This window comes from Solanum tuberosum, unplaced genomic scaffold, assembly GCF_000226075.1.
Source record: "Solanum tuberosum cultivar DM 1-3 516 R44 unplaced genomic scaffold, SolTub_3.0 scf00157, whole genome shotgun sequence".
Taxonomy (NCBI): domain Eukaryota; kingdom Viridiplantae; phylum Streptophyta; class Magnoliopsida; order Solanales; family Solanaceae; genus Solanum; species Solanum tuberosum.
In genome coordinates, this window is record NW_006239084.1 from 697,457 (window position 1) to 718,528 (window position 21,072).

At 36.0% G+C, this 21,072-nt stretch overlaps 3 protein-coding genes across 5 annotated transcripts; 1 reads left to right on the forward strand and 2 right to left on the reverse strand.

Moving 5' to 3' along the window:
* The first annotated feature begins 1,173 nt into the window (after positions 1-1,173).
* Positions 1,174-6,651, forward strand: LOC102584422 (serine/threonine-protein kinase At5g01020). Its single transcript, XM_006353699.2, has 6 exons — positions 1,174-1,647; positions 2,499-2,842; positions 4,458-4,593; positions 5,002-5,138; positions 5,310-5,433; positions 5,810-6,651. The coding sequence occupies exons 1-6, from the start codon at positions 1,587-1,589 to the stop codon at positions 6,334-6,336; spliced, it is 1,329 nt and encodes a 442-aa protein (XP_006353761.1). The 5' UTR covers positions 1,174-1,586; the 3' UTR covers positions 6,337-6,651.
* Positions 6,652-7,681: 1,030 nt separating this feature from the next.
* On the reverse strand, positions 7,682-14,442 carry LOC102584755 (microtubule-associated protein TORTIFOLIA1). Of its 3 annotated transcripts, none has more exons than XM_015311460.1 (9): positions 14,290-14,442; positions 13,813-13,883; positions 12,475-13,177; positions 11,975-12,169; positions 11,766-11,868; positions 10,732-11,390; positions 9,693-10,394; positions 8,808-8,973; positions 7,682-8,028 (listed from the first exon to the last, which is right to left on the reverse strand). In XM_015311460.1, the coding sequence occupies exons 3-9, from the start codon at positions 13,132-13,134 to the stop codon at positions 8,012-8,014; spliced, it is 2,502 nt and encodes an 833-aa protein (XP_015166946.1). In that variant the 5' UTR covers positions 13,135-13,177; positions 13,813-13,883; positions 14,290-14,442; the 3' UTR covers positions 7,682-8,011. The 3 variants fall into 3 exon arrangements, with proteins under 3 accessions (XP_015166946.1, XP_015166945.1, XP_006353762.1); XM_015311459.1 differs by having other exon boundaries at positions 14,104-14,442; XM_006353700.2 differs by lacking the exon at positions 14,290-14,442 and having other exon boundaries at positions 13,813-14,065.
* Positions 14,443-15,889: 1,447 nt separating this feature from the next.
* Positions 15,890-21,072, reverse strand: LOC102585284 (eukaryotic translation initiation factor 3 subunit K). Its single transcript, XM_006353701.2, has 8 exons — positions 20,788-21,072; positions 20,600-20,656; positions 20,465-20,515; positions 20,313-20,375; positions 18,959-19,009; positions 18,816-18,882; positions 17,241-17,323; positions 15,890-16,395 (listed from the first exon to the last, which is right to left on the reverse strand). The coding sequence occupies exons 1-8, from the start codon at positions 20,914-20,916 to the stop codon at positions 16,192-16,194; spliced, it is 705 nt and encodes a 234-aa protein (XP_006353763.1). The 5' UTR covers positions 20,917-21,072; the 3' UTR covers positions 15,890-16,191.

The window sequence follows — 21,072 nt, forward strand, 5'->3', positions numbered from 1 at the left end:
TATCGGCTGTATATTATTTGTATGTTCATTCTATTGTTAGACATACAATGATATACACACGATATATGAAAATATATGCATTTTCACGTACAAAATACATACAACAACATAATTGTATATTTTGTATATGCCATTTGCATGTTTTTATCTGATACTAATTGTGGTGTTTGAATTAGCTTGCACACGCCTAATCTAATTCTACCAGATACTTGTCACCTCTTACCAATAATAGGTATCAATCAGGTCACTCTGTCCATCAAAATTAAGACAAATGAGAATAAATTGCCTAGTACTGTTTGTCTCTTTTTGGAATTTGAATGTGAGACCTCATGATTCTCAACACACTTTATTGACCATTAAGACATACTCTTGGATGCTATACAAATATAAATATATATATTTTGTGTATATCAGTTGTATATTTTTACATTATTTGTATATATTTTATTTTTAAAAACTATTGCTTTCCTTCGCCAAGGCGGATAATTAGGCCCTACTTTTATAATTCTCATATAAAACAGGACAAATAGAATAAACTAGTGTTTGATCATAGGTATTGAATTAAATTTTGAAAATTGATCTTCATCAAATATTTGTTTAACCAAAGATTTGGATCAGATTTCAAAAATCAATCTTCGTAAATTTTCAAGTTCCAAAAACTAATTTAGACCCGGAGACATTCACTCACACTCTCACATAACTTTAAATTTTTTTCAAGTAAAATATAAGTCTGTCTTTAGTCAGTTGGTAACTTTCTGAGCCTTAGTGCGCATGGCCGTCGTGTAACTCCTCGAGAATCATGTCATTCGCCTGTCACGTGTTGCCACCAGAGTCATAAATACTCGAAGAGAATACCTGCCCTGCTGCCTCTGCTCTCGTTCGGGCCCCGGGAATCCCTTGCTTTTGGCTAAGGTCTTCTTCCATGAGGGACTTCAATGAAGCAACATTTTTGGATTTTCCGTTCATCGTATCGACCGACCCAGACCCCGTACCTGTCCCCGATGAAAGTCAGGTTTCGTCTAGACAACTTCAAAAACTCAAATTTTTAAATTTGAACGAGGAAATGAAAAGGGCAATTCGGGAAAACATTATGAAGGTAGGACCCTCAAGGATTCAAAGTCCAACCAAAGTAAAGTTAGACTCCAGCTGTTACCTTTGGAATTATCTTCCTACCAAAACACTTGACTGAATAATCATTATTTCATCATCAAACACCTCCTAAATATACTCTCTCAAAAACCCAAAAAATTAAAATGAATTTAGTGGTTGCACTTGTTTAGACCCTTCCTTCTCTTCCATTTCTTCTTCTTCTTCTCTACTTTACAAATTCTACATTTTCTAGAAGATTTTTCTCTGTTCCCTTCACATTTCTTGGAATATCCCCACCGACCCAGATCGGATTCTTGCAAAATTAATCAAGTTTCCTGTTACCCATTTCAGATTCTGTTGGCAATTGAGAGTGACAACTTAGTAGAGTGTTTTAAGGAAAAAGAAAGGATTTTTAGTGCATAAAGATCTTATCTTTAGTGGGTTTTAAGTTATTTTTGGGTAAATGAAATGCAAATCTGTTGTTAAGGACAGATTTCATGGGGTCTTGTTTTAGTATTGAAGAAGATGAAACAGAACCGCGACCACATAACAAGCCAGGTTTTTTTTTTTCTCTTCTTTTTTTGGGGTTTTTGATAGTTTTGTTATAGAATGCATGTTTAAATTCTTCAGTGACCAAAGCATATATGTGTGATGGATCCATTGATTAAGATCAATTATTGTGTAAATGGAAAATTGTGCATTGATCTGTTTTTGTTGTGAATTGTGATACTGCTTATGGAACTTCTAAAGTATAGTGAAGTTACTCCCTCCCTTCGTTTTTACTTGTCTGGTATTGACTTGGCATACCAATATGACAATTTTACTGTATCACCCTAAGTGATAACTTGATTTTCGAAACTGGACAACTAAAAGTGGACGGATGGAGTACTACTATTGGTATTACCAATATTGCTAATCTCGAAATGGTTAAGGCATCTGATTGCCAAATATGAAAGGTGCCAGTCTGATTGGAATTTGGATGTCAGTTACCATTTGAGAATTATCCATTAGGTAGAGCCTTGGACTCTAAACTTCCATGTCATTGCCACTGAACTTGAATCACAATTGACCTAATTCATTTGATCAGGGAAATTGCTTTGACCTTTTACTTACCCGAAGACCTTGAGATGTTAGACGTTGTGCTGATTTAAAGCGTAAAACTGACTGTTTACCAAGCTGTCAGCCCAACTTAGACAATAATAGCTGTTGGCTAAATGAGAATCTCTCAAGATCTCTGCAAACAATGTCATGCATATGCTACTATTTGATGTAAAAAAAAGGCTTTTACAGCTTTTGGAACATTGGATCTCCTAACTGCAAAGTATATGAGTAAAAATTATATCTTATCTTGCAGAGAATCTAATGCGAATATGATAATTGAGGGATTCTGTTTTTTCTTTTACTTCCAGTTGGCCATGGAGTTGGTGCATATCCCAGGTCAAATCCTGTAATTCCCCAGAACACAAATCTTAATTCTCATGACACTGAAAAGGCAAACAGCATTGTGGTGATTCCCAAAAATGTCAAGGACCTGCGGCAGAATCCTGGGAGTAGCGACCTTGATATCTTCACATATGAAGAGATGAAGTTGTCTACCAAGCACTTTCGACCAGATAAGGTACTCGGAGAGGGTGGGTTTGGCATTGTCTACAAAGGAGTTATTGATGAAAATGTCAGACCAGGATACAAGACCACATATGTTGCCATTAAGGAGCTTGATCCAGAAAGTCTTCAGGGCGACAGAGAGTGGCTGGTAGGATTTCAGCTTATTGACTATTAAACACCATTATACTAATTTGCAGTCTCTGTGGAATTGAACTTTGGAATTCTGAGTGTCATTAGATTAGTAAAAGGATATTCTTAATATCTTTGAACCAATAAAATCAGCATATCTGTTTCTGCATCAACTTTACTGAATTTTTGAACACTGACACTACCAAAATGGGGGGTTGACATGAAAATTGTAAAATACTGCTGGTGTTTTCCATTATTTACATTCTGTTGATATCCCTGCATAAAAAGCTAATAAGGGAACATGGTATAAGGTGAAAAGATAAGTATATACATAGTTCTATAGAACATATACTGCCTGATATGCCTCCAGAAACTAGATGGAATCACCAAGTTTAGGATAGATTCCTCACATTGTTATTTTGAAGCATAACAGTGCCTTGATTGTGGGCATGTGGCCTTCTATTGTTTTGAGTTGTAATCTCATGCTGCTGTTCAGCTTTTGAGGTGCAATTGTGTTGTCTAATCCAAAACATTTATGTTAACAAATCTCCTGAACGACATGATCTTTCCGTGTTATTTTACTAATACTGAATGTTCATAACTTGTATGAAACTGCATAAACTGTGGGTGTGTTCAGTATGATGGAAATATTTTCTTAGAAATTTTTTTTAGGAAAATAAATGGGTTTCTTATTTATTTTCTTGTGTTCGGTATGCAAGCAAAAAAATTATCCTAAAAGCATTTATATATAATCTAGACAAATACTATGAGAGGTGAAGGTGAAGGTGGAGGGTAGGGGGTGTGGGGTGGTGAGGATGAAGATGAGGTGTGTTGGAAGGGAAGGGTGTGTGTGCGGGGGGGGGGACACTTTGAATACTTCCATTAGGGAAGTCATTTTTCTCAAAATGTTTCCTCTGTACCTGTACACACCCTGTATGTTGACTTCATGGACAATCTTGTAAACCATTGAACAATAAAAGAAACTTACCATATTTTTGTATGATGCAACTTAACTGAATTCAGAAGTGCCCTTGTGTCTTTCTCTTTTCTCCAATATCCAATATAAAGAGGTCAGTTCTCCAGTTTTCTGATTTTAAATTATAAGCAGTTGTATCATTCTGGTTCATTTGTTTTGTTTTTTCTCATGTGTTTCGGGTGCTTCTTGTCTTTCTATGAACTCTTTTCTCAAAATTTCTTTGTTTGTTTCCACTTGTCACTTATTCCTGTGCTAATCGCCTTTGTCTATTTCTCTAGCTACTCAAACAAGTAGCGTTTTTCAAGATGCTTCAGTGGATTTGACTTGTGGTCCAACTTTTTCTTTTTTTTCCTTTGTGATATAAAGACCAAACATTTTGTTGTCAATCGATTCTTTGATGTCAATTAATAGATCTTACATCTCAACTGCGTACAAATTAATAGTGACATGCATTTGAGAGTGTGCAAGACATGTAAAGATCTTTGCAAAGTGTACTTATTAGTCTGCTGTTTGACAAAAAAATTGTCTTATGAACTAGACTTGCCGCGATCACTCAAGTGCAAGTTCTACTACAATAATTTTCATGAATGTGCAGCAATTTCGGCGACTCTGTTGTTCAATGGCATATTAATCTTTTATTTAACTCATTTACATGCAGGCAGAGGTGAATTACTTGGGGCATATTCGACATCCGAATCTGGTGAAGCTGATAGGATATTGCTGTGAGGATTACCATAGACTGCTGGTTTATGAATATATGGCATCTGGCAGCCTGGAAACGCACCTTTTTCCAAGTGAGTACTCAGTATCCATGTCAGTCCATGTTGACAAAGGCTAATAAGACTAATGTCCACTCTAGAACACAAAGAAACAATAGGCACTCGTGAATTTTGGATTTACTTCCTAAACTTTCAGAGAGACTTGTAATTTTAAATTACTTTTCTGTTGATACCAACACCAATGTTGCATTAGGTACAAAGTACAACTGTTCTGTGCATGTAAAGCTGAACATTTGTACTATATAATCATGATGAAGAAGATGCACCTATCTGTGCAGTGTCACTAAAATTATAGAAATTAACATATATTTCGTGAATAATGTTCTTTGTTTCCAAATCCCTATTTAACTGATCAGTATTTTTAGTAGTTTGTTCTCTATGAAAAAAATTTCTTTCTCTCTTCAACTATGGCTTGTGCTGTAGGAGTGTGTGCTACTCTATCTTGGTCAAGAAGAATGAGAATTGCTTTGGATGCTGCTAAAGGGCTTGCTTTTCTTCATGGAGCTGAAAGGCCTATAATATATAGAGACTTCAAGACGTCAAACATTTTGTTGGATGCGGTGAGTTGTCTTTTTCATGATGTATTTTTTTCTTTCAAAGCCTCTTTCTGTGTTTATGGTCTTCTTCAGGTTCATTTGTTAAAAGAGACCTAGAAAACTGGTATTTACAACTTGCTGAGAAGAAATTATAAGTTCTATACCATCTTTGCCTTTGTTTAAATTTTGATGCAGGAATTTAACGCAAAGCTTTCTGACTTTGGACTTGCAAAAGATGGGCCCATGGGAGATCAAACACATGTATCAACTCGTGTGATGGGCACTTATGGCTATGCTGCTCCAGAGTATGTCATGACCGGTAAGTCCTGTGGTTGCTTGTTGCACAAATCAGGCAAGCACAGAATAAATGCTTATGAGATACAGTAGTAAAGTAACTTCTGAGCCTAGCAAAGAACGATGGTTAGACCCATTTATACCCAATTTCTCTTCAACCTTTAAAAATGAGTGGTTTGATGTTTTGGCTATCTTCTTAAATACTTTCCGTAGCTGTTCAAAGAAACTGCATTTGAAGACTCAAGTATTAAAATTCTTCAACATAAACCATAGCATCTTCCTTATCTTCTTTATGCAGCCAAAGACCCAAATGTTAAACACCTTACTGGTTATTGTTTACTTTGAATAGGCATTGCTACCACCTGATGCTGTGAACTAAGATGTTTAATTGCATTATTCAGGACATTTAACAGCCAGAAGTGATGTTTATGGTTTTGGCGTTGTTTTGCTTGAAATGCTCATTGGAAGGAGAGCAATGGACAAAAGTAAACCTAGCCGGGAACATAACCTTGTTGAGTTTGCTCGACCTCTCTTGAATCATGGCAAGAAGCTTTTCAGGATAATTGACCCCAGACTGGACGGTCAATACTCCTCTAAAACTGCTTTGAAAGTTGCTAATCTAGCCTATCAATGCCTAAGTCAAAACCCAAAGGGAAGGCCTGTCATGAGTGTCGTTGTTGAAATACTTGAAGCCCTTCAACCACAAGATAAAGGTGAAGAGGCACTTCTTATGACTGGAGGTGGCAGTGTCACATTGTATGAAGCTAAAGCAAACCCACTCAAATGTGAAAGTGGAAGGGAAGCTGATGCATCAAAGAGTAATCAAACAAATGGAAGAAGCAAGAGTGAGCTACCAAAGGAGTGTGATCTTTATAGTCCTTCACCTGATCTTGTACTTGACGTGGGATCAGTTTCTTCAAGAAGTTGAAAAGCTAAGATGAAGCTAATGTTGTACCAAATGTATCTTTGCTAATCCGCATTACATATCTTTTCTCTTAGCATTCCTTCATTGGAGGAACTATCAATATTTGCAAGACATCATGTGTCACTCCGCGTCTATTTTGTGTTGTTGTATTGAGGAACTGCTTTAGCAATGAGACATTTGGTCATATTAGGGAAACAATAAGGTCTTTCCGAAGGAGAGGCAGGCGTCTAGCATCATTTTGACCAAATATATTGGTATGACCCAAAAAAATTAAGTTCTTTCTTTCTTGAATGGAGTCTCGAAAGGGAAACCAACAAAGAGTTGTTTAATGGTTTTTTTTTTTGGTTTCCCATCTGGTGTCCAGAGCTTGCATTAGAGCTCGACTAAATTTGAATCGTGGCGGCCCATTCGTTTAAGGGATTTGTTGTTAGATGATATTGATCTGTATGAGTAGAGCTTGACATGTCATGGTTGTAAACTTGTAATGATGAAAAAGGCTACCTAATGATAGTAAAATAAGATAGCCAACCTGTTGAGTTTTCATGATTTTCCTGCCTGTAAAGTGGTTGGATTTCTGTCTCCATAAAAATAGAAAAGAATAATTCTAAGTATAAATAGTTTAATGCCAGATCTTTTGCCTAAAGTTAAACGTGTTCAAAATAAGAAAAATATACCAAAAAGGTTAAAAGTACATCAAATTCACCATATATTAATAATTTGGCTCATTTATGCTCCTAAAGTTACTTTATTGAGTCGAAAAGGTCCTTATATCATATGAATCTAATCGAGAACATATTTAGATCTACACACAAAAGTATAAGAGCATATTCAGTCCAATTTAGGTTTTTTTTAATTGTAATTATGTAAAATTGTATTTATGAAGCAACTTGAATTAAATTGTAGTGAATTTTCTCACCAATTTAAGGTATTGCATAGACACATTCTAAGCCATTTTTAAGCAACTAAAGAGTTAACATGCTATTTTGTACAATTTAAGCTGGGAAGTTTTTAGGTAAAGTTACAACAATTACAATTTCATGAAACAAGAATTTTACGGCATTATTTCAAACCACAAAATATCTTTACATTCCATCAAATCACCAAATGTCATAAGATTCCATGTAATCACAAATCACATATGCATCAAAATAACATAATTGAACATGCTTCAAACTAGAATTGTCTTTATATTCTATCATACCACCTAATGTCATTAGATTCAATCAATTCTGAGAACATGCAGTTAAGGAGGATTACAGACTGAACAAATGAATTTATCAAGATGGTTTAATTCAATATTTGATTTTGGCGCAATTTTTTGTTTGAAGAAGCTTAGATCCTCTATGCTGCAGTAAGCCTCTTCCTGACCCTTGTTCATTTCACTAAACTAAAAGACAGTTTTCTTATAAATGTTGCTAAAATGAGAATGGAGAGGTAAAAACATGAAATTACTGTTCAATTTCAACTGTACAATGTCACCTAATGAATGGTTGACATGATGGCTGCTATGTCAGCATTGTCAAGGAAACTGAGAAATGAACAAAAACAAATCACAGATTCATGAAAACAGAAACTGTCTTGACACTCTAGAAGTTGATAAAAGAAAAGAGTAGCTCTTTCTAAACATCAAGATTCATTTCCCCGCAAATCCATTCACTTCAACTTTCTTTGGCATATGCTATGGTGCATTTTTTCCTGCGATGAGAAACAAGTGATGTCAAGACTGAAGACACCTCTATGAAAGAGGAAAAGAAGCACAAGCAACAAAAGATCTTTCTCAGGTTAACTTGAACAATTGCTAACACACAAATTCAAGTAAACGAATAAACACAAGCTTTTGTGTTTCTTCTAGTGGTATCACTTTGTTGGTAATCGTGTTGTCCTTCCATTCCCTAAGAAACTCTAAACACCCTCTCTAGGAGTTCCAAATAGGGGCACCCATCACAGAAAATACTTGTTGCATTGTATTTTATAAACCTGGTTTTTTGAGAAACAAAAATCAGAAAACTGAAACCTCCATCAATTTAAACTTCCTTCTCCACATGGCCACTCTTCCTATCCTAAAAATCGCAGACTCTGTGATCAACTCTCAAATTCTACTTTTCAGCATGCACCGCATGGTAGATAATGCACGTTGACTATCACAAAAGGATCTATAAAAATAAAGGAGCTTTCTGACCAACAAAATCCATAAGACCACTCCTCATAGAGAGTTAGAAAGTGTCGTTTCTCATAGTGAAGCTTAGGCCGATGGGGTAGGGCATGTCCCCCCAACTCTCAACCCCGGCTTAAACAAGTGTTTTTTAACCCACATTTTGGGAAGTTCTGTTAGGTTCTTAGTAGAATTCAGCGACCTTATATCTATCTATCTTACCCATGTTCAGCAAGAATTGAAGCAGGTAAATATAATAGATCATTCAATAATGTGAGCTTCTGATTGGAGAAAAATTTGAATAAGAAGAGACTTTTCTTACCCCAAATCTGGTTTAACGTCATTGCCAACTGCATCAAAGATTTTCTCTCTGCCGGGGTAGAATATCCACCCTTTATCATTTCCTGAAATGCAGAAAGAAATTCCCGCTTTGCATTTGTAGGGAGGACAATATAATCTGGTCCATGGACAGAACTCAATTCCACCACCTAAGTTTCAGAAAAAAATACATACCATGAGGCTTTAAGTCCACAATTTTTTCAAAAATGAATTATTCATGATCCAAATACATCATTATGTATAATGTGATCAGACTATCATAACATGTTTTACCATATGGCATAATTCAGAAATGCTGCAAGTAGAAGAAAGTCAAGAAACAAAAAGGCAGTGGACATGGCACCCAAGGGTTTGGCCAACTGTTCAATGTGGAGGCATATCTTCGATATCAGGATTGCAGTAAAGACAAAAAAGACTAGGTGATTTCTTCTCATCTGCTTAAGTCTTGGTGGACAAAGTAGTCTGGTACTTGTGATGGTGGGAGGCAGCGGAATCCGGTGTAAAAGTCGAGGTATGCACAAGTTGACCCGGACACCACTGTTATTTTCAACAACAAAAAAATAGGCAATGGACATGCCATCTAAGTCGTGAAAGATTGTAAACCAAGATAAGCAGAAATCTATGGAATAAAACAACGAAGCTATCACATATTTGGCAGAAAACTTAATCAAAGGATTTACTGAAGTAGAAAAAGGCACAGTAATTTGATAAAACATTCAAACCCCCACTTATCTACCTTTAGTGCTACGCACTCTTAGTTGAACCTTCTTCCTAATCAAGCATACTTTGTGCATGTATATTTTCAAGAGAAGTAAAGAAAAAGCATATAGTTAGTTTTAAGATTTTGATAACCACAAGATGCACTTGCCTGTTGCAGCCAGGGAATTATGCTATTCACATATGTTTGCTCAAAGAAGTATGATGCCAAAGTTGCCAAAAGATCATTTGCGGTCTTTTGGGATAAATTCTCCAGAACCGGCCCTGTTGTATCAACAAGTTCAAACAAAAGAAGTTCATCACCAGAATAAAGGGCTTCCATATAAGCAGAGTCTACATCCGCACCCAACAGATGTTCTTTGACAACTCTCCAGACGTTATTCTTGGCGTCCAAGTGATTTTGTTTGTCATTAGTTGTAGCAGTTCTGCCAATAACATCTTTATTTCTCCTCAATTGTCCTCCATGTGTTCCCTGTCCACTATTTTGGTGAATGCCCTTTCCAACAGAATATCCACCTTGTTTTGCAGCAGGATCGATCCACATGTCTAGATTTTGATTTCTAAAACTGCTAGATCTGCTCTTCACAAGTGTCCTATCCCCCCGAACCTCCACTTCTTTGGTGGGTAGTAATGGAGACTTCCTATGAGGTATATCAACAGATGGCCTTGGGGTGTATGTGGAGAGTCTTGGCGAAGCAACAGCAGGACTTCTTTTCATAAATTTTGTTGTCGCTGGATCAGGAAATTTCCCCCCATGAGAAAGTTCCTTGGACATTCTATCAACCATGCCTTCAAGACTGGATACCTTTATTTGCATCATTGATAGGTTATCCACAATGTTGGATGTGAACTCCTGAAAGTATAGTTACAACAGGGGTGGTCAAATAATCAACTGAACATGCTTTTTTTTAATAAGGCACCAACTAAAATGTTATACATCATATATAGAAAGTAGCTTAATCAGATACAAGCATAATGCATATACTGAAGCTTCCTTTTTACTGTTATATAGTTATATTTGAAAGGACAGTTTCCAGGAAGTTTAGTTCTTGGCTTACTTTACATTACAGATTAATACTACAAGAGCATGTGATGTGCCTTCCACAAAATGGCATGACACACAATGGTTAGTTGCCATGATATGCATTGGCTGATCCAGACTAACACAAAAGAAATGTTAATTTAATTACCTTTAATAAATCCAGTAAATTGGATTGCTTATTTTCAATGTCTAACAGTTGCTTTCTGACAGATAACATTTCCTTGGCTACTTGAGAACAACAGCCATGCAATTTTTGAGAACTCAAATCAGTAACTGTTGAATCTAAGCTTCTTCGGTCCTGCATTCCAGAAAAATACCGTTGTTCTTCAATACTGATTTCTTCAACTGCAGAACGCCGACTTGTTCCCAATGGTGTACCCAAACTGGCCTCATCAATTACGTCATGAGAACCCACAACTTCTTTGCGTTGAAAGTTATCAGGAAATAGATTTGACCCAGAAGAGCATTCCTGTTTGTCATCTATGTGCACATATTCATATTCAACATCATGAGAACTTCTAGTCCCAGCACCTTTTTCAAATGCCTTCGTAACAGAACTACCCTCTGATTCTTCATCCCTAACTTCTGGCATAAAGATCTTACGGGTTTTTGGAACTGCTATTTCTACATGCCACTCATCAGCACCGGAATGCTGAGGCTTTTCAACATGGTTATGGCCTGCTTTTCTCAAAGAAAGGGGAAGCTTGTTTTTAACCGAGTCACAACCAAATTTCTTAGGTGTGACATCCTTCAGTGTTGACTCACTGGCACTTGTTATATCACCATAGTCATCTTTATACAGATTTTCTGCATGATACAAAGTATTATTACGCTAGTCACAAAATAAAAATAACAGAAGTCCATCCTCAAAATGCTGTTGGAAACATGTAATTTGGAAACATGCCAATCATATGGCCAGCCTAACAAGGACAGAAGCAAGACTGACCTGAAACTAGATCAACATCTGGGTTTAAATGCCATGAGCCCAAAGAACCAGCTCATTTTCACAAAATCATAGCTCAAGAACTAGAGCACTCAAATCGCAAACTTTATTTACTTAGATGCGGGACGAATCAACTAGGTTATCAGAGCATTACATAAACATTGAGAGTAAGATGAGACATGAGAGATATCTGCAACAATTGAAAAAAATATCATATCAGAGAGCACTGACCAGCATACCTTTTATGGAAGAGCCTGCTTCGGAAGGTTCAGATGTACCATGGCAAGGAAGCCTTTTCCACATGTGTAAAGCTTGCAATGCTGAGTCCCTGACTGGTTTCACCTGAACAAAGCATATAACGTTTAACATTTTCAACTTTCATATCAGGCAATCACCACTAGGAAGCTTACCACATGGCTCAATTATGCATTCTGACTGCAACATTTACCTTATCAAATCGACAGGATTCAAGGGTCCGGATGCTGGAAGATTTGAAAGCACTGAAGAATGCTCCACCAACTGAAGCAATGTCCCCTAATGCTGCGCATGCAGCTTTTCTTGTTGCCCAATCACTGTTCTTGAGTCCTTCTTGAATGCTAGTCATTGCAGTTGATAAAGCACTATGTGTACTGGTACCACCAGCCTGATTATTAGAAAAAAATGTGAAAAATTGTCATCTTTATCTGATGTGTAAATCAGCATTAGCTTGCAAACATAATTTGAAAATTTTACTTAGGTGAAATTAATGACCAAAAGGACATTTTCCTTGTTCTTTTAAGGTGCCAACTATATGTAGACATATGCTACACAACTGCAGAACTCAATAGGATCTAACAGTAAGTATAAACTGGAATGTTTTTATCCTACAAGTCACACACAAATATTACCAGTATATGTGTGTGACAGAAAATTTCAAAGATCAAAGAAAATTACACAAGATAGACCAACCTGAATTATGCTTCTATTCAATTCAATAACAGCTGGCTTTGCCATGAAGTGTGGATTCTTAAGCAACTTGACAGTTTTACCCAGTATCTTCTGCAAAATAACAGCTGGAGGGTTCTGAATACTGTCTATGACCCGAGCCAAGCACAGCGCCGAACCAGTTTGCACATGCTTATTTTGCTCTCCCAATGCTTCAAAAATAGGTCTCACTAGCACCACAAAAACTCCATCATTTTCATTGTCACGTGCAACACTGCTCATTTTAGAAGCCAAAATGCCAACAGTATCCACACACGCATCTCTTACAACAGTATCTGAGTCCTTGAGACGCTTAACAATGCTGGCTACCATCTTCCCAAGATGTGGAACAACAATACTATCATGGAAATTGGCCAGCGTGCCCATCAGCCGGATAGATTCCTTACGAACAGAACTTTTCTGCTCAGAGTCAGTATCTAATATACAAGACAGAAATGGAGTGACTCCATCTGGGGTTAAGCATTCAATTATTTTCTCTAGCTCTTCAACTCCAATATGGTAAGTATCCCTATCTGCAAGCTTGTTCAGTGCAAGAACCACACGTTGTTTAAGTTCAAAAACAACCTGTTGTCCGTTCCCCCGGCTGGGACCTCTTCCTTTCACCATATTAACATGTGTCTTCATCTCTTTTGCCTGCTCATTCACCGTTGTAACCCACGATTATTCCCTTCAAAATTCAAATAATAACTTGTTAAGAAAATATCAAGCTTTTCTCTCTTTCTATCCAGTAAACAGCAACACCTATTTTCATGTGCCAAAGTCATTTTCATTTTCAAAAAATTTATTGGGTCAAAGTTAGTAACTACGATTAATAATGCTGCAAGGCAGCCCCCAATGTTTCTCTCTCCCAGCCCCACAACAAACCTCCAACCAGTAAACCAAAAAGGGGGAAAATGAATAACCCTATCTAATATTATTTGTAACTGTATAGCTTCCAACTTTCCTTTAACCCAAAAAAAAAAGTACAAAGAAAACGATTAAGATCACACAAATGACTGAGCCTGAGCACATTTTGCAGAATACAAATGCAAACACTCTAGGAATATCCAAGAGCCTGCACTAGTGGTCCATGAAGTAAGGATGAAAACCATAAGAGACCAAGTTCAAATCTCAACAGATGTAGGTGATTTTTTTCCATATAAGCAAACTTTGGTGGTCAGAGTTACCCAAAAATTGAACCAGTCGAACACCACATTATTTTTTTTTAAAAGAAAAATCAAAAGTCACATTTTCACTGCAACTAAGCAAAAAACATGAAAGTATAGAAAAATGTTCATAGAGCTAATAGATTGAAAAACTTACAAAAGAAACCGAGCATCTTTCAGTCTTCACCAGATGTCCAAAAGTAGAGTTGAAAGATCTAACTCAGGTCCCTGGAAAATAGAGTAACATTTTGAAGTTCAAAATTTGAATATTAATTTAATAATACTACTGAAATGTCAAACTTTACTCGATTCAACGAACAACTTGGCCATAAATTTTTTTCACTTTTTTCGGTAATAAGTATCGCAGGTAAAGTAGGAAACTGCGAATTAAATCTGTAAATAATGTTCCCTGCATGTGCATAGTTGAAACATTGAGAATAAAACTTACGCCATTCATGACTTGTACTATATTACAGTAATTTAATATTTGAAATTTACGAATCTCGGTGATGGAGAAACAGTGAAGAAGGAGCTCACTGAGAGAAAAGTTGAAAATCAAATCCCGTACAATAACAGAGTGAGAATAAGGAGAAAAACTCTGAAAGTAATGTCAGGGGTAGAGAGAGAAAAAAACCGGAAGGTGGAGAACACGCGCCGGCAAAGAGCGATTTTTGGGGTTTTCCGAGTGGCTATTTTAAGTTTTCGCGCTCTGACTTCGATTTTCGAATTAAGAGGGAGCGTTTCGGTAATGGGACCCACCTGAAGCTGCTAGTCCCGAGGATTTTATTTTATTTTCTTTTTGTCTGTTTTCACTTTTGTAAGCTTTCAATTTTTGAATATGGTGTTTTAATTTCAATGCTACTAATTGCTTAAGACGAGAATTGAATGTGATAAAGACTTTTTTTTGAAAGGTTATAATTGCGTCGTAATTTGAAAAATATCATCAATAATTTAGGCAGATTTTATTCTTATTTTTTTTTAATGATAGAGATTAGAAAGATCATTTTCAATAGTCTTTCAATTAAAAAAAAAGAAATAATAACACATAGTAACAACAATAAAATAGTCAAATAAACGAAGCGGAAAAAAATTAGATAGTACTATAGATCTAAAAATAAAATTAATACTCGAGTAAAGGAATATGCTCAGCAACCTACTAACCTTCTATCCCTGATACTAGACCTCCACAACTCTCTTATCAAGAGTAAGTTGAAGTTATGGTTTATCCTGCGTAATCACTTCTCTTTAGTACTTCTTTGACCTATTTCTGCATTTCCTCAGACACAATATGACCAACCTCTCATGCTTCCTCATTGGGACATTCATGCACCTCCTTTGCACATATTCAAAATATTTTAGTCGTCCATGCCACATCTTATCCACCACGAAGGACACACCGACCGACCTTGTTTCGAATATCTTCATTTCTAATCTTATCTCTCTTGGTATGTTCACATATCATCCTCATTTATACTATTTTTATCTTTTGGACATAGATGTTCTTAACTGACCAACACTTTTCATACAACAAAGTTGATCTAACAACCATTATGTAAAACTTACCTTTTAACCTCATTGACACATTCTTATCACAAAAACAATCCTTCATTTCATTCATCTACTCCAATACAATACGTGACATCATCACAATTCTCCCCATTATCTTGGACAATTGACCCTAAATACTTGAAACTATCTCTCTTGAATCAAATCTCATTGTCACATTCGCTTCATGAATCACATCACTAAATCTTCAAATATTCTCTCTTAATTCTGCTCAACTGAAATATCACCTGATTTAAATGAATTGTATCGATACTTTTGTCATATGAAACTATTCTTTTCGTCGTATTGCATAGAACATACAATTTTTTAGGTGCACTCACTCAAAAATCTTATGGGAACAAGTGAATCAGTGACATAAATTTCTCCATTAGAATACAAGTTCATGACCTAGTAAAAATTCTGTCAATAGAATAAAGAGCATCATCTACATCAAATAAAAACCACCAAATAAAAATGTAAGTGTTTTCAGAGACCACTACAAAAATGGGTCATGGGTTTCAACATGGGAATATATTATGCCACTAACATCTGCAAGGAAGCGCTAACGTTACTCCACAATTTAAAACTGACTTTACAAAATAACTTAACACCCTTAATCATCGAGACTGATTGCTATGAAATTATTGATATGTTATCTAACAAGGACTATGCGTGAAGCAGGAAGGGCATCAATCAAACATATATATAGAGAGAGGGACTCATGGAGTAGCAGACCAATTCCCAAATTCACGTTGGACTAAAAATACGCTAAAGCACATAGCACATACAGTACACATCGCCCATATCGACTACATTATAAATTTTCAGAGCAGAGTATATTTTAACATCTTCCAAAAGTACATTGGCTGGCGGTAATCATTAAAAAAACAAAAAAAAGAACCCTCTCCTAAGTCTATTAAAGTTCAGAAAATGCAAGGACCTACGATCCCATGTGTTTCACAATGAAAAATTGTTCTCTCAATTGCAGGCTTCAGCCAAGAATGGGGAAGATACGCGTGATGTGCTCCAGTGGAACACTATCAGCAGTATTTTTCTTAAGCTCTGGATGGTTGAATTCAGTGGGAGGAAGGGTGATGAGTTGGCCCTTACCCTGACCTTTTTCAATAACCCAACCATTGTTCGATGCCTGGTGCTCAAGGAACTTATCCAATGAAACACCCTCAATGTTGATAGCCTGCCAATATTAATTACACGGTGAGCTCAACGCATGTCATAATGATAAAAGAGACTTGGGAACTATAGGGTAAATTCAATATAATATGTGCATGTTGGCATTCCAACATCCTTCCTTCTCTCTGAATAAATTAAAAATATCCGTTAAGAAAGAAGAGTTTCTTATTCAACAACAATGGGATATAGATTTCAAGTAAAAAGAGACCTCATTACAAGCATGAAATTGTCGAATACAGTTCACACAGAATATACTACACCTTCCTAGACTTGCCATTATTTTCTGGTTAACACAATATATGAATAAATAATAATATTTTTGTGAAGCTTTAGTGAAAATGCAAGTTGTAAGTCATTTTCTAGAAAGGAAATTCTTTACCACATAGTTTGACAGATACTTCTCTTTAAAAACAGTCTATCACTCACAGCAGATAAATACAAGTAGGATATGTGTGCCTAGACCATAACTCGATGAATAAAACGAGTTCTTTATGTATAGAACCAGTAAAAAACTTGAGTTGCAAATGCAATAGAGCATGTACACTTTACAAGTCTTTGTATAATCTTTCAAAAGTTGGATACTTTGAAAATAAAATGATCAAAAAGTTATAAACCATATTTAACCATGGTATGTTATATGTTATACAATTATGAAATTTCAACCATCCAATCCTCTGGTTTCTCCAGAAGTGTGACTAGACAAACTCATATTAACACACTTCATCTTCTTTTTACGGAACATATATTCATCCAATGATTAGGATTTGTGAACCTTTCAAATTCTTTCAAGTGGTTGCACAAGTAAAGATCAAAATAGATAATACACCAGCAATCATGGAGAAAACATACCTCTGCAAGTATCGTCCTTGGAACCTTCTGGTAGGTTATTGAAAGGACATGAACAGCATATGCTCGAATAGCTTGTTCAAAACCTACAGTTCACACTTTCTTAATATAAATAGCATTCATGTTTCTATAAAAACAAGACATTCTAGGAAAAAGGCAACCGTATGGCACAAATCTCAATTAGCCAACATATGGATAACACAAGAGGGATCAAGTATCTATTCAAGATTGTCCCACGAAGTATCCACTTACATCAAATAAGGAACAAAATCTGAATTTGTAACATTCTAATTTTGCCTATAAAAGAGGCAAGCACTAAATGGTTGGCTGTTGAAAAATCTAAGAAAAATATTGTAGTTTGAATGCACAAAATCGCGTTAAAAGCAGGTCATCTAAAGAGTTTGGAAGTTAATAATAATTTTATATTACAAATTTGGAATTTATTAACTAATAACACAAATACAGAATACAATTAAGGGATTAACGAGTTTTCAAATAAAGTTACCATGATTATGTGATTAATAGAGGACTGGGAATATTAAACACCCTATATCACTCAAATTGCTGTTATAACAGTATTAAGATTTAAGTGGGGCCAAATATATATTGTCAGGTGCATAATGGCTTAAATGTCCTACATAAATTATTAAAAATTACTCTCCGTTTCATTTTACTTGATCCATGTTGACTTGACACTTCCTCAAGAAAGTATTATTATGGGTTCATTTTGCTAAACTAACCTTATTAAATATGCTTTGGAAATATAAATTTGACTACTATTACTTTATGCAATTATTTAATGTCAAGGGTAGTATTGAAAGAAAATAATAAATTTCTCTTGATTTATTAAAATGGACAAGCAAAAAAAATCTAGTTTTAGTACAAGAGCCAATTAAAATGAAACAGAGTTGGTAGTAGAATAAACAATGTCAACTAAGTAAAGGACTCGGTTTGAAATTTAAAATCCCTACATGAAACTCCCCTTGCTGCACAGTGCCAAGCAAGTTCTGAAAAATGTAATTTTTTTAAAGAGAAATAGGTTCCCTCATTGTATCAAAGCTGCTATTGAACTTTGTGGGCAAGGGGAAGATTAAGTATATGGAGACAATATCCACATCATGTGGTTAATATGAGAGGTTTGAAATATTATAGGTTGTACTTCATTCATTTTGGGCAAGGGGAGGATCAAGTATATGGAGACAATACCCAGATTATGTGGTTAATATGAGGGGTTTAGAATATTATACTCTGTACTTCATTCATTTTGTTGTAAATAGGTTGGGCCAAGTGTAATTGTCAACAAGAAACACTCAGGAATTCTTTTTGGGTGGTCAGAAACTCAAGAATATTAATGGGTTATATCTGAAACATAAATTGTTACTACTAATAGTTGGAATAAATAAGATCAAGGAAATGGTTTGAAACTCAATCACTTCAAATATCTCTCTCCACACAGTTCTAAACATGTCGCCGCAAAATTTGATACTTATTATGTAAAACAAATAGGTTTCTTATTGCATCCGTAATGCTACTATTGAACACTGTGGATGAGGGGTCGATTAAAGCATTCAGTAATACCAGAAACAGCTTCCACAATGTGGCGGTTCTTTGCAGCTTCATCCCAAAATTGGCGGAACCTTGCAGTCTGCAAAAAGATATGTGTACTTGTTGGGTTAACCATTGAATTGGAAGAAACTTTCAGCAAACACAACATGTCATACCTCTAAGAAGTGTGAGAGAACATTTAGTGTCTTGAATTGCTCTTCAATTTGCTGAGGAATGAAATGAGAAAATCATTATGAAGAAAAAAGGATAGGACAATGCATCTACCACAGTTGAAGATTTATATGTAGATGTCAAAAGCATGTATTCTGCCTTGCTCCCAAAAAAATCACCATAATGACCACAACCCTAGTGAAAAAGAAAAGAAAATCAAGGCGAAAAGTGTATGCAAACTTGAGCAGCAATAAATAGATGTCTATGGGAGTTGCAGCAAAAAGAGTCTGTACATGAAAGTGCCCCTCAGAAGGAAACAAACAACAATAACTGTTCCTCAATCCCAATCTTGTTTGGGCCAGCTATATAAATCCTCATCCTCTTCAATATCCATTTGGATGCATTTCATTAACAAATAGGAAACTATACTAGCTAAGGAATTTAAGAATACCAATATAAGGAAATGGAGAACTTACGGGGAAACAACCTCTCTACCCCACAAAAGTGGGGGGTAAGGTTGCGTACATCATATCCTCTCCAAACCCCACTTGTGGGACTACACTGGGTATGCAGGTGTTGAATAACTTCGGGGGGGAGGGGGGGGCTATCTCAACCTCAATATACATTTGGATGCATTTCATTAACAAATATGAAACTATACTAGCTAAGAAATGTAAGAATACTTTAAAGGTAGGGGTAAGGGTTTGTGTACATCCTATCCTCCCCAGACCCCACTTGTGGAACTACACTAGGGTATGTTTTTGTTGTTGAACAACTCTGGGGAAGACATTAGGATATTCAGTCTTACAACCTTTATGTTGCAGATATTGGTTTATAGAGCACCACCAAATATCATACATCATTATGTATCTATTTATTCGTTTCAGACTTTCCTATTTATCTAATCTCCTCATACTTAGCACAAGAACATTTCTGAACCCATAAAGCAGCAATCCTTCCCAAACCCCTCAGCTTGTACTTGTTTTATTGATGTAATATACCTCCAATCTAGTTGGATACACAGCAAGAGACGACAAATGAGTATTAAAAGATTTAGCAATATAGGAAGATCTTTTGGGGTTTTTTTTTATATTAAAATTATGTCATAATGATCACCTGCCTTCCTTTTTGTTTTAAACAAGCAATGAAACAACTGTCAAGCTGTGTTAGGTATGAATGAGAATAGCTAATATTCCTGGTCACAAATAGGTGTAGTAACAAATCTACCTACATATTTGGCTATGACAGTTTTTATGTTTTCCAGCAACACCCATTCCAGAGTACACAAGACAAGCAAAATTTACAATTCATATTCATCAAAGGTAAAGTCATAATCAAGGCAACGTCAGAGATATATACCACTCGTTCCGGGATTAGGAAGAGACACAGGCTGTAATCTGGAGCTGGCATTGCCATTAGGGCCTATCAATACAACCAAGCAAATAATAAGTTAGATAATAACAGAGGCAACAAGTAATATCACGGGATGCAAAACAAGAACTTGATTGCACCTTAACCAAAATACGAGCAACAATTGGTGTACTCATTCTCTCCGGCTCAAACTGTACTCATCCAAACAAATCAAAAAACCAATATCAAACAACAAACAAACCTCCATGATTAATTCTCAAAATAACGATATAAACCTGATAAAGACGGAGCAAGCAAAGGTTTGCATCCAGATTGTATGTTTGAGACGAAACCTAAATTAACATTGAAATTACTCAATCAAAAACAACGGAAAATTCAGCAGAACCAAAAATCTGAAAAAGGGTTGAAAACCCATTACAAAAAAATCAATTTTGGAGTCATCGGCATTAGTAAATTAGTGTACCTGTTCGTTCACATAGTTTTCCAGATCAGGGAGGATATCTGGGTTGTAAGGGTTAACGGCAATGAGCTGCTCTACAGTGATAGCCAACTGTGACTTCTCGGCACCACCATTAGTCGCCTCTTGAACCATTTTCTAAACTGTATCTGCCTGCTTTGGAGCAAATTGGAAGAAGAAGAGAGGAGCAAAAGAGGGGTTGCAGTGTAGCTGAACGGAGGTTTTAGGGTTAAGAGGGCGAGAGTAGGAGATACGGGAGGGATTATTTGTTTGTGACAGATATGCCCTTCA

Coding starts and splice junctions, on each gene's coding strand:
- LOC102584422 (XM_006353699.2), top strand. CDS start 1,587: ATGGGGTCTTGTTTTAGTATTGAAGAAGATGAAACAGAACCGCGACCA. Junction 2,843..4,457: donor AGGGCGACAGAGAGTGGCTG/GTAGGATTTCAG, acceptor ATTTACATGCAG/GCAGAGGTGAATTACTTGGG. Junction 4,594..5,001: donor GGAAACGCACCTTTTTCCAA/GTGAGTACTCAG, acceptor CTTGTGCTGTAG/GAGTGTGTGCTACTCTATCT.
- LOC102584755 (XM_015311460.1), bottom strand. CDS start 13,134: ATGAAGACACATGTTAATATGGTGAAAGGAAGAGGTCCCAGCCGGGGG. Junction 11,869..11,974: donor AATCCTGTCGATTTGATAAG/GTAAATGTTGCA, acceptor TGCTTTGTTCAG/GTGAAACCAGTCAGGGACTC. Junction 11,391..11,765: donor AGCAGGCTCTTCCATAAAAG/GTATGCTGGTCA, acceptor TGTATCATGCAG/AAAATCTGTATAAAGATGAC.
- LOC102585284 (XM_006353701.2), bottom strand. CDS start 20,916: ATGGTTCAAGAGGCGACTAATGGTGGTGCCGAGAAGTCACAGTTGGCT. Junction 20,376..20,464: donor TTGCTCGTATTTTGGTTAAG/GTGCAATCAAGT, acceptor TTGTATTGATAG/GCCCTAATGGCAATGCCAGC. Junction 16,396..17,240: donor CAAGGACGATACTTGCAGAG/GTATGTTTTCTC, acceptor TAATATTGGCAG/GCTATCAACATTGAGGGTGT.